This window comes from Gadus macrocephalus, chromosome 16 (genome assembly GCF_031168955.1).
Source record: "Gadus macrocephalus chromosome 16, ASM3116895v1".
Lineage (NCBI taxonomy): Eukaryota > Metazoa > Chordata > Actinopteri > Gadiformes > Gadidae > Gadus > Gadus macrocephalus.
This window is the reverse complement of record NC_082397.1, coordinates 18264982-18277839: the sequence shown is the minus strand read 5'-3', so window position 1 is coordinate 18277839 and position 12858 is coordinate 18264982. Positions and strand designations below refer to the sequence as shown.

Here is a 12858-nt window from a genome sequence, read left to right as displayed (position 1 = left end):
AACCAGATTCTACTTCTGTTTTCTCTAAATTACAGTTCATGATCTTGTAAGACATTAGCCTGGCTCCGCCCACCTACGTACTTCTGCTCAATTGTAATTTCCCTTCAGTACTACGTCTGGGTTTGCAGTATATTAGCGGGATTTTTCCGGCTATACTGGATGAAATTGCTCTTTATTTATTTATTATTTCCCGGTAAAGCACTATGGGTAAAATGTGTGTTGTTTTAAGAGGTCTTTGACACACTGTTCACACTACCAACAAGACAATACGAGCACTTTGAATGTAACCATGTTTGTCATTAGTACCACTTCTTGCTCCTTCACCTTGAACTTGTCCTGAACGGCCAGCAAGCGGCTGAAAAGGTCTTCTGCTTTCCTGTAGATGGTAAGGAACCCGGGAGCGTTTCTGTCAATCATGACTCCGAAGATGAGCTCCTCACCCTGCTCACTAACCCCCTTGAATTGGTTAGGAATAGAAATGAACCGCTTCATTTCCCTGAAGTATCGAGCCCGCACTTCTTCAAAGGTAGGACGAAACTGCAAATGGCCTTGTCTACACACACACATATATATATATATATATATATATATATATATATATATATATGAATGAGAGAGAGACAGACAGACAGACGGAGGGACAGACAGACAGACAGACAGAGAGATTAGAGATAGACGGATATGGTTTATTAGTAGTCAAGGGGGCCGTAACCGATATTTGGAGCCGATGTTAATTTACAGAAAAAGGGAAAATATTGTTAAGTTAACTCCAACACTTGACTTCACTTGAATGGCATTAAGCATATGTTTAATAAACACAACAGCTCATCAGATTTGCAACATAACACAATTTAAACAAATAAATGGCTCCCTAAAATGTTCCCGAACTGAAATGTTAACCTTTACTTATCTTTCTTTTAAGTTCAAACAAAAACAAAAAGAGCAGGGTGTTCTAATGAGGTTAACTGAACATTTAAATAAATAAATAAATAAATAGTTCCCTAGTTAAACAGCCACACACACTCTTCTCTAGCCATCCCCTCATCGTGCTTCCCTGCAAAAAAAACAAACAGAATTATACTCTCTCTCCCTCTCTCTCACACACACACACTTCTTACTTTTATCACTGACTATTTCCCTATCATTATTATCAGCAACCTTGTTTCAAGTGATTAAACCGTTAAAAAACACTAAATAGCCTACAGCATCTTCACTTTAATAATCAGTGTTTATCATAGGAACAGACAGCTGCTGCTAACGTATTGGGCCTCACATTAACGTTAGCAGTCGTGAGTTGTAGAGTTTCGCTACAGTCTGCTGAGCGTCTAGAGCCAGAGAAGGAGAAAGCGGACCACTGGGCTCGAGGGGCTCCGTGGTTACACAGTTGGATAGCGCATTACGCAGTTGAAGAAGTATAACCACCGCTTAACGTGCTTCCCTGCAATAAAACTGGACTGAATTTAGTTTATTAGGTTTTTACTCTCTCACTCACACAGACTTCTACTATCCCAGACTATTTCCATATCGATATTATCAGCAACCTTGTTGCAACCCCGAATATCGGCGCCGATAATCGGCCCGGCCGATAATCAGTCGATCCCTAACGCAGATTAACCAACAAAGCAAATCTGAAAAGGGCCTCAGATTGCTTATTTTAAGCTCTGAGGAAGCCCAACTACCCTTTCTCACACTTTTTTATGCATGATATGTTGCATCATAAATCTGGTTACAGCGTGTTCCATCATTGCTTACAGTGGTTATGCCTTGCATAAAGCATACATCCATACAAAGGAAGTCAGAAACCCCCTGTGAACCCATCATTCGGATATCAAGCAGGATGTCAGTGGTCTGGAGAGTGGGGTGACAGATTAAAACAAGTGTACTGACTTGAAGGTGAGGTCGACGTGTATCTCGGGCAGGTTCTTGTTCAGAGCCTCCAGGCCCGTCTGGTACTGGTGTTCTAGGGCCTTGTACAGCTGGTGGTTCCAGTGTTGGCGCCACGCCCGCATGTCACCTGACCGGAATCCCTAACAAAGACGATACACAAGTGTTCTTGCATGAGGCTCCGTTGCCTCCGGCTCTCTTGGCCTTAGGCCCTGTCGTTTGATGATGGCAGTCTCTCTGGTACCTGCGTCTCAAGAGTGGCAAAGCCTGTCCGCAGCTCCTGGAGGCCGTCCTTCCAGCGCTGCTGGTGTCTCAGGAGGTCCACGTTCATCAGGAGCACCACCTGACGTGAGCATTGTGCACGTGGGGTCAAGCCTTTCAGCATTTCACCAGATACATACCACGTCCCAAACAGGACTCGCAGCAAATCAATAGAAATCCTATCCTGGCTCAGTAGAGTTACATATGCATTTTGAATTAAAGGGGTAGTTCGGAATTTTGGACATAGGGCCTGATTCCCAACTTAACCTTGGTGTTCTTTATCATTGGAGGCAGTTTAACACATTTCATTCAGTCCTTCTAGTTGCAGAGTTTGCTCGTGCTAGGCTAGCGCACGGCAACGGGCAATGCTAGCCTGCTAATAAAACAGTCTTACCCACTCCACAGTATACTCGAGGCAAATCAACTATAACGCAAGACGGTCGATGCAAATGTCTGTGTTGATAGAATAATGTTAGAAATAATACCAACCTTGCATTGCATTGCATTTTGAGGGACTTTCCGTGTCTCAGCAGCAGTGTTATATTCCTGGTAGTAGGCTACGGCAGCGGCGGACTGATACCTAGGTTAAATTCTGCTGCTGCTGAGAAAGCAGTCCCTCAAAATGCGATGATTCATGCGATGCAAGGTTAGTTTTATTTCTAACATTATTCTATCAACAGACATTTACATCTATAGTCTGGCGTTATAATTGATTTACCTCGGGAGTACTGTGGAGTGGGTACGATTGTTTTATTAGCAGGCTAGTATTGCCCGTTGCCGTGCGCTAGCCTAGCACGAGCGAACTCTGCAACTAGAAGGACAGAATGAAATGTGTTAAACTGTCTGCAATGATAAAGAACACCAAGGCTAACTTGGGAATCAGGCCCTATGTCCAAAATTCTGAACTATCCCTTTAATACAAGTTTGAAGTTGATTAGGAAGACTTGCATTATGAAGTTAAAGTCTACTTACTTTGTATAACAGGCACAACTGCTGCATTGCATAGCGCCCTAACATGATTTGGAGTACAATGATGCGCCCGTTTAACTCGAGCTCCATCACATGTGAATCTAATTTCACAAGTTGCTTGAGAGCAACTCCAAAACCTTGAGTCCTAATTAGGGATGTCCCGATCCAATATTTGGATCGGATCGGCCGCCGATATTAGCAAAAATGCATATCAATATCGGATCGGCCTGCACGGGAAAATCCCGATCCGGACTCCCGATCCCAATCGCACCAATGTAGGTAATCCATTCCAGTTTTTTTCAGCTTTTCCCCCCAAATCCGGTCCGCGTTGTTCAGCACACCTAGCGCACACCTAGTGACCTGTCCAGCATCCCACTTGTCTGTGCATGTCCCACTAAGGATTTAAAGTTATCGATAAAAATGCCAATTCAGTGTGTGTGTGGTAATTTGACTATTTTCTACTCAGGTTTTGTGTGTGTTGCTTTTATATATAATGTTATATTGTTTACAATATTGTTTACACTCTTGTTGTTCAAGAACAGAGCACTGATGCCAATTCAGTGTGTGTGTGGTAAGACTATTTATTATTTTGTCTATTTTGTGTTTATTTAACCCTGAATAAACAGGTCAGCTTCTCATTACCAACTATTGTGGATTATTCAAACTAACCTAATTAAGTTGGCTAGTTGTTCTTAAGAGTAAAACCCTTTTCAACATGAGTAGTACAACAAAATAAGTAAATATCTTTAATCTTTAATACATGCTTGGATCGGCCGGTATCGGTATCGGCCGATGCTAAAAGCTACAATATCGGTATCGGATCGGAAGTGCAAAAAGCTGGATCGGGACATCCCTGGTCCTAATGTTGGCAGACAGAACCTTGGAAACCAAGATGTTTGGAGGATCTTAAATTCAGTGATAGAGCAGCTTTATTGTTATCTCCATCTTGGCATGTACCAGCCCCTTTTACCATGTGTTTACCATTCATTTCTCCATCGATTTTAGGCAAGAATAGAGCTTGTGTCTTTTTATGAACAATCATGGTGACAATATGCCGGTGATCGTCTATGAAGCAGGCCGATTACCTTCTCTGTGAACTCGGTGTGCCACTTGCGAAGCTTCCTGTTCTCGGTGGAGAGTCTCTCGGCAGCAGACTGCAGCTTGCCGATGTAGAGCTCCAGCTCTCTGGGGTTGTCCCAGGTGATCTGCAGCTTGCCGCCCGACTCCTTAGCGTGGGACCGAGGACTCTGACCATCAGAAAGTGAGGAAGGTTAGGTCTATGGAGAGGCACTATGGCAGGAAGTAAACAGCCATGGTGTTAGCTAGTAGGCTAGATTGTAGCTTTCGATGCGTTTGTTATGTTGGTTCTTGGTTTTGTTTCGCCTGATCACTGTGAAAGTGCCCAGGGATTATTGGGGCTATATAAATCTAATTTACTTTAATTATTATTCTGAATGCATCTTTCATCAAGGTATGTTTCTGTTATGTCGGATAATCTATTCCTTACTGTCGTAACCTGACCTACATATTGAATTGTATACAAAATGCAGGTCTGCCATCAAACACAGTGGTTCCCCCAGCACTGTATGGTTAGGGCGGCTGCCTTAGCAACACTAGGGCGCCGCCTTGACTACCAATGTATTAAAATATACACTTTTTTTTTATTATTATTATGCATTAACAAAGTACAAAACTCTCGTAGGGAAGGAAAACATACACAACACAGAAACACAGAAAGGGCATTCCTCAAAGTCTGTAATGAAGTCTGTGGTGTACTCACTTTTTGCATAACATGTTTAACTGGAAAAGACATCCTAATCCAAATTAGATTTTGGTTAAGTTAAAGGCAAAGGTTTCTGTACCTTAATCACTTGTTCAAAGGCCAGAGCTAGACCAAGCATCATGGGTCTCTGAGAGGGAATCATCTGCTGGTCTATGATGTTGTAGAAATGGGCCACCTTAAATAAATCAAGAACACATTATCAAGAAGGGCGTCTCATTCGGGAGCCTCTCTGGAACCAGGGTGATGTGTACTGTTTCGGCTCATGCCTTGTCGCGTGCATGCTTTGCGTACCTGTTTTAGGACGATGGCCTGTCCGTAGAACTTGTCTGCTGTGTTGGCAGCTTGCTGTATCTTGGCCGGGATGGCGAAGCCGAGGGCCGACAGCTGTCTGACCTCCCTCAGCAGCGTCACCAGCCGGTCAGAGTACTGGATCCGCAGCCGGCCGTCCACGTGGTCCAGGTCCATCACCCGGTTACTGGCCTGCAGACTGGAGGTGGGAGAGGTCAGAGGGTGGGAAGGGGGGGAGGAACCAGCCATGGTTCAATCACTTTCTTCCAACTGCTGCCAAAGTGCCCTTGAGCCAGGTCACACTATTGAACAGAGAGAACAGAGAGAAACAATTTAATGAAACAAAGAATGTGTGCCCACTAGGGATGGGCACGAGTAGTAAATTCCAAACTCGAGTGATCGAAGGAATTCCTCGAGGATCAATCGAGTACTCGTTTAATCGAATCTATTTTTAGAATGCAACGCATCTGCAGCAGGAATAGGCCTGATGACGAACGGCAATATTACCAACCAAACATGTAATGCTTATTCTCCATCAAAACAGTCAGAGTTATGAGAGTATTCATTATTTATTTTTGCAAACGTTCAAAACACATTTTCCTTACAGAAATAAATATGCGTCTCACGATTTAATCACGTTGAACCAAGGCCTGTAACAGTTTAAAAAAATAAAAAAACGAAACAAGTAGCCTAACCATTGAAAATAATTTAAAGCTGCAAATAAAACGGCAGCAAATGGACTATGGAAATACTCAGCGTTGTGATCTTCACTACACGGCCGTGATTACAGCTGCGTCTTGCGGCGGTGAAAATAGCCGACACACTTGGTCTGCTTTCCCGAACTCACCGTTGTGTTTCAGGAGCATATGTTGCCACATAGTACTTGTAGTACTCTGGTAGCTCGATTTCACTTGGCATATTTTACATTTCACCTTATGATCTCCTATTTCTTTGAAGTATTTAAATTCTTCGCTGCGCTTTGCTTTAACCGCCATCTCTTAACTTTTTGAATTCTGGCGTGTCTGCACACGGCACGGCACGCGCCACACAGAAATGGATACATTTAATTTGCTTTGTGCCCACGGCATGCGTTAGTGGCCCCGCACAGAAAATTTATACATTTGCTTCAGAAAACTTTGTTTGTGTGTGTATATGCAAACTCGAGTTCGCCTGTCCACCAACCGAGTTCATTTGTAACGAGGAGTACTCGAGTAATCGATTCCTCACGCCCATCCCTAGTGCCCACCTTATACCAGACCTTGGGTCGGCCAGTCCGGACAGTATTTCTCTCGACCAGTCTTCGAACTGCTCCTGCTCGTAGGCCCTCAGGACCTCGAGGAGGTCATCACAGAAGCGCATGAAGGAGCGGAAGGCTGACAGGTCTGGGAGCAGCGCCTCGGAGATACGAACGGAGTCCTCCACCTTGCGGGGAGACAAGAGGAACAGCAATCGAGGCCCGCGGACATCAGAAAGGTGAAAGGTGAGGCGGCGAGGCCGAAACACAGAGGGAAGGTCACAGCTACCTTGTGAATGAGCTGTCGAACCCAGACAATTTTGTTGACCACCTCAGGGAGGTTCCTGCCAACAAGGGGCCCCGTTTTTTCCCCTGGAGCACCATGGCAGCGATCCTCAAAATCAGACTTTAGACCTTAAGAAAATGGAGAGAAAAAAATACTGTGTCAAACAATGAGAGGCAAATGAGTGCATGTCTCTAACCAGCGACTATTAACACTTTTTGAAAAGAGTTTGTAAAATGATGGACAGTACAGTAGAAAGGCCCGAAAAATGACACATAGGCAAAGGAGACCTAGGGGGAAAGAGAAAGAGCAGATGCAGAGGGTGTAGTGTTGGAGACCTTTGCTATAGTCGAGCAGCCTGGCCAGCAGGGTCTCTCTCTCCGACTGCAGCTCCTTGCTGATGGTGGGACGCCTGATCAGCTCCTTGTGCTTCTTAAACACCTGCAGCAGCTGGTTCACACACAGAAACAGCACATGGACTGTATCACTGACGTCCGGCCACCTGCTGATTCTGCCTTGGGCCTCAAAAAGTCTAGACAGGAACTTTTGGCTACCTGTTGTGGGTTGTCTTGCACATCTCCTATGTAACGCTTCAATATAGCAGCCACTTCCTGTTCTGAAGAGCTGATGCATCGTTCAAACTGGTAGACTGCTGCTCTCCACAGAGGCTGCAAAATGGAAAACAAACGCTCAGCACGAATGCAAAAAAATTGCCATTCACACATCCTGTACCGCCGACTACAATGACACAGTCATAAAGTCCCCTACCTCAGTGTAGGGGTTGTAGTGTAGAGGGTTGAGTCCAGAGAAGGGTTCAGACACACGCTCAGGGCTCAGTGCCTGCTGTTTACCTCCAGGGAGCAGCCGCAGCAGTTTCTCGTACACGGTACGCAGAGTCACTACCTGGTGGCCAACAACCAGTGCAAACACACAATCACACACACAAATGCGTGTAACTGTTTTTTTTAATGCATCCTTCCTTCCAAATTGATACACCTTAAAGTGTCGATCACAAATATGATGCATGTGTAGCGCAAAGCAGACCTCAAAAGACTGTCAGAACTTCGAAACTTAATCTTTAACTATAAATCGGCCCTGGAAGGCCACAATATATTGTGTGCGACATTCTAGAACTGTTTACATGGTACATGTAAATTACAACATATACATTCATCAATTCAAGGAACGTGGTTGTGGTCAAGCAGTTGCATCAACATTGCTCGACTAAATCCATGACCTCACCTCATCCAATCTCTGCGCTAAGCACTTCAGAGTGTGTGGCTGATGCTTGTCTCCCATCCAAACATGCGAGGTATGACTCTTCCACACCTTATCAAGACAAATAAACAGAAGGAATATAATTTAAATGTTGGGTGTTCAAGGTCAAGGCATTACAGTTCCATTCCTATTCATAAGCGACATGGAAGTCTCACGTCTGATCGTAAACCACACCTGTCCTGTGAGATGTTCACAAGCCGTCACCCACTGTTCACAGATGATAACACCCATCCTCAGGTTCTCTTGCATGGACACGTATGGCTCCTCGAAGATTTTCACACCGCTCAACTTCCTCTGGACATATCTGCCGAGGGCCCCACCTGAGTGAGTGAGTGAGTGAGTGAGTGAGTGAGTGAGTGAGTGAGTGAGACAGAGACAGACAGACAAACAGACACACACAAACACACCCTCATGAAATAGTGTAGCCATCAGGCTCCTGTGGACATAACAGTGTAACTGCATTCTTGTTCCTTGTGCATGGGACCTGATACCTATGTTGTCCATGAGGCGCAGCATGCGTGGCTCGGGGTAAAGGGTATCAAAGTCAGTCTGTCTCCACACGTCATCCAGTGTGTGTTTGCTCTGCTCCACAAGATCCACAACGTCCGCCATGGACAGGCCATCTAGACCGAAGTACTCCTTGAACCAAATGAAATGGGAAACATGGGTGTCACAGCAGCAGATATACAGGTCAGCAACAAGACAATAATCTGTTAAAATGAAATGTACAAACTGAATGTAGAACGTCGTTATTATATTAATTGCTGCATCTAGTTTTCTGGGGCAGTCCGATGTAGACTAGATTTCGGCCTAGGAGCCCATGTCTGACACCCTGACAGGACCGGCAGACAGGTGGGAGGCGCATCACAAGGTTAACATGTTACAAAATTATAAGAACTGAAATGTCCAGTTTGCAGATGTGGGAGGGTGGGCTCGTGTGCAGGTTTTGATGTTGGAGGACGAGGGTCCAGGGTGAGTTATCTTTCCTTTCCATGCTCAGTTCTTCTTGTAGAGGGATAAGTACCCGGCTCCACTCAAGAGCATTATTTTAAATAGTCAAACCGCGTCTTTTGGGCCCACAGAAGGATCACTGCGTTATTCCCGGGAGCGCGTCAAAACGCAACATTGTCACCGTCTGTCTTTAAGTGTTATGAAAGGAAGGAAGAGGTTGACAACAAAACTCCTCTACTTCTCCTACTTTGTTGGTGTGCCAGCGACCGCTGCCATAATCTCCTCAGCCGACGGGACTTCATAGGTCAGGCGGTGCTAGCTTGCAACGATCCACTGCATGGTGTCAGCTTGAGCGTATATTCCTCCAGTTTCCACTTTGCTGCTCAGATCAGCTCTACCGTAAATCCTTCAATCCTTCAATTGCGAGTTTTATCTGCAGTTTTATGGAAAGCTCCCCACTCTAAAATTCACGGGCCGGAAGATTTTGGTTTTCATGGTGCACCACGTTATATATCAGAATTTGTGGTATGTAGAACCGTGTTGTATTGCAGTTTAAGTGTGTGTGTGTGTATACATATATATATTAGTGGTGTCAAGCGATAAAATATTTAATCGTGATTAATCGCATTAATACCATAGTTAACTCACGACTAATCGCAAATTATTTTTTGTGCTAAATATCCCTTGATTTCTTTGTCCCATTATTATTTCTCATTTTAATGCTCTTATCAACATGGAGAAGTGCATCGGCTTGCCTTGTGCAAATGTTTTTTCATTGATAACAGCTTAAAATGCTCCCAACCTACATACCTTTTCGATTGGTCGGAAAAGCTCAACAAAATGGCGGGCCCTTTCTCTTACACCGTGCTTCTCCGCAGACTCTGAGAGATCTGCCCAGTATTGGAACTCATCCCCGGGGGACAGTATACCTGCAGAAAATAAGTGATTAAGCCTATAAAACATCATGTGACACCGTCAGTGGCCTTGGACCCTAACTGTCCCACTTAAGACTTTGAGGGGAGTCGGTTCCCTGTAACTTGCTCTGCAGAAAGGTGTTGCCGCAACATGCTGCAACAACATGTGTGTCAGTAAATCTCTCAGTACAAACCTAACTCGCTCATCATGCGTGCACATGCATTGGCCTTTCTATCCGTTGACGTACCCAACACATCCCCCTCTGTGAGGCCCGTCTTCCCCTGTGAGCGCGGCCCCGACTGACGGATCACCGAGCCCAGGCCTTGCTCCAGGTCGCTGAGCAGCCCTGCCAGTTTAGGGTCCAACTCTGAACTCCAGCGCTCATCCTGCACAATAAAAGGAGGCACAAGATTGCAATTGGCGTGGCATGTTGGTGAGCCGAATGCCCAAAACACCCAATATGGATAACATTAAAACGTAAATTAGAAAAGTTAATGATAGGAAGGGTTTAGCTTTTTTTCACTTGTAATCATCAGAGAGAAATATAGGACCAATAGAGTAGAAGAAAGTATCACATTTTTTAAAGTTCAATGACAAAAAAAAAACATGGTAAATGTATGACAGCATCTGCAGGCAGAAGCCAACACTTAGAAAATCATATTGTCAGTTGGCATTCTTATTGGTTTTCCTCCTTTTCCTTGCTTCCTTGCAAACCCACCTGGAGCAGCACGGGGGCAAACACCTGTCTCACAGCCTGGTAGAGGCTTCTGACTGGGGACTCCAGCATAGAGGACACAAGGATGCTCTGGTGGAGGTTCTCCTCCGTGATCACGGTGGGTTTAAGTTTGAAGAACACCAGCACCTTGCCACCATTGTCCCCAGATGTTTCAATCTAACATGTCAGTGAATAAATAAACAAGATTAAGTTACACATTGTAATGCAAGAGAATACACATGACATGGAAGTAAATGGGCTCTAGAATAAAAACATTCTCATTAGACTTAAACTGTGAAAACTTGATCTGATCGGACCAATTAAGTCACATGGATAAGTGTGAATATTTTGCCTCTGTAACCTTTCAGTCCATTTTAGATTTCCAAGTTTCATCATCAATGAGTATAGACCCAAATGCCTCTGGACGCAATTGATTGAACCTACATCCAATCAGAGCAGCGAAATGTATGACACCTCAGTTGCAGCCACCATGCATGATGCTCCAATAGGGCACTACTCTTTAAAGTGATCCTAATAAACCCATTCCATATTAGATAAAGGGTTAAATAGGGTTAATTAGGGGTAAATCTCTTTTGGAAATTTGTCTGAACTTGCAGATCTCTCTGGTTCCCAGGCTATGGATGGGTTCAAAGGGCTACAAGGCTAGTACGGAGGTAAAAGTTTTTACTATCTGTTCGGTATTGACATTGCATTCTGTTTTCTTGCTATGCAAATTAACATTTCTCAAAGCGTTGGTTCTTTTTCAGAACATTCTTAACAAATTATGCTTTTAAAAGGGATGGTGGCCTTTTTCTTTACAGAATACTTTCTTAAAGTAATATCATGTGGGATGTTTTGTGTTTGTGGACAATGTTACATTTAGATACATATGTGCATGTGGGTATGGAGATATGTTTCTTTGTTTATTTTTAAGCAATGGACCTTTGCAGGCCTTTCTATTTCAGAATGCCTTCTTTGTGTAATGTCATGTGTGATGAGTGGTGTTTGTGGACAATGTTAATGAGTAACTCAATTCTGTTATGCATGGATCCGGATGGTTTGGGCCCCAAGACATCCATGGACTGTTAACCCCACCAGCCTAAGATTTGTACCCGTAGCACTTAAATTCATGTACTGATGTGATGTACTGTATGACTGCAACTGATAAGAGGAAATAAAAAGAAGTAAAAAAAAAAAAGGGATGGTGGCAAAATCGTCCATTTTAAAAAGTGGTGGGGACATGTCCACAGTAAAAATGTGATTAATGGTTCAATATAATCCTGTGACTACGGCACGAGGGCTAGTGCCTTACCACATCAAGTTTACCACATCTACCTGATTTGAGGGATGCAAGTTGTGTTGTTGTTGGCTGAAACATAGGACAAACTCGTTGCCATCATCAAGAAAATTGTTGAGCTCAGCACTGTCAGCCAGTTGGGGGGAAGCCGTCAAGCCAAAGAAGTTCCCCGTTGTTGTAAGAATAAACTGTTTGCGAGGATCAGCTGAGCTTGGAGGCATCTTTCTATTTGGCACTGCGTGGACATGAAAACAACGATACATAACAGACACATGTCAGCAGACTCAGGGTGACTTACTAATGAAAACGTGCAGTGTAACAATGACCACAAACCCCCATGAACATTCTTATGTTACGGTACTTTGTGGAATTTCAATATTGCATGCTCTTTGCATTGAACATAATGGGGAAGTACGAGGAATGTGAAGCCCCCACAATGTAACACCTCAACATACATGTAGATAATGGCTATATTCAACTCGTGTATTAAGCGGCATCAATCATCCCTCCACCGGGGCCACGCAGCGCCATCTGTTCCCAAAGCAATACATGCTAGGGTCGCAGGGAGATAGCATATTAGCATTTAACTATAGCAAACATCCCCTAGGCTAACGGACGAAACATAAACAACGCATTACTTCAGTTTGCTCAGTTAAACAATAATGACTTGGAATGGGTTCACGCAAGGACAGAAAAACAGCGACTCGCCGTCTCAATGTGGCTGGCGATCTACAAGTGTCAAAATGTCGTAGCAGACGCTAGCAGAACAGACCATAAACAGACACTGTGCTGTAGGCGAGCCTCCTCGCGACACCGAGGACCTACCTTCTAAAGGTTTATTGAACTAATTGCCTGTTTCATCTATGGATACGAGGCATGTGTGCTAATCCATGATTACCAACTGCAGCTACGGTTGTTGTTGCTACGTTTGCATAGTTACCAAGGAGCAACTAAACAATCTACGTAACAGAGTGGCGAAGGCACGCCTCTTCCGGTGTTA

At 44.2% G+C, this 12858-nt stretch overlaps 1 protein-coding gene across 3 annotated transcripts in view; it reads right to left on the bottom strand.

Moving 5' to 3' along the window:
• dync2h1 (dynein cytoplasmic 2 heavy chain 1) overlaps window positions 1–12842 on the bottom strand; it is a 126475-nt gene extending 113633 nt beyond the window's left edge. For 2 of the 3 annotated variants that reach the window (XM_060075382.1, XM_060075384.1), the window contains exons 1-19: window positions 12684–12842; window positions 11897–12093; window positions 10565–10738; window positions 10094–10232; window positions 9742–9860; window positions 8472–8619; window positions 8155–8300; window positions 7945–8031; window positions 7471–7605; window positions 7257–7370; window positions 7041–7152; window positions 6709–6833; window positions 6432–6607; window positions 5189–5384; window positions 4977–5072; window positions 4200–4361; window positions 2129–2227; window positions 1888–2027; window positions 325–553 (exon numbers count right to left, since the gene is read on the bottom strand). In XM_060075382.1, the coding sequence (XP_059931365.1) occupies window positions 325–553; window positions 1888–2027; window positions 2129–2227; window positions 4200–4361; window positions 4977–5072; window positions 5189–5384; window positions 6432–6607; window positions 6709–6833; window positions 7041–7152; window positions 7257–7370; window positions 7471–7605; window positions 7945–8031; window positions 8155–8300; window positions 8472–8619; window positions 9742–9860; window positions 10094–10232; window positions 10565–10738; window positions 11897–12079 (2580 nt within the window). In that variant the 5' untranslated portion in view covers window positions 12080–12093; window positions 12684–12842. The other variant, XM_060075383.1, reaches the window with a different exon arrangement.
• Between the last annotated feature and the right edge of the window lie 16 nt (window positions 12843–12858).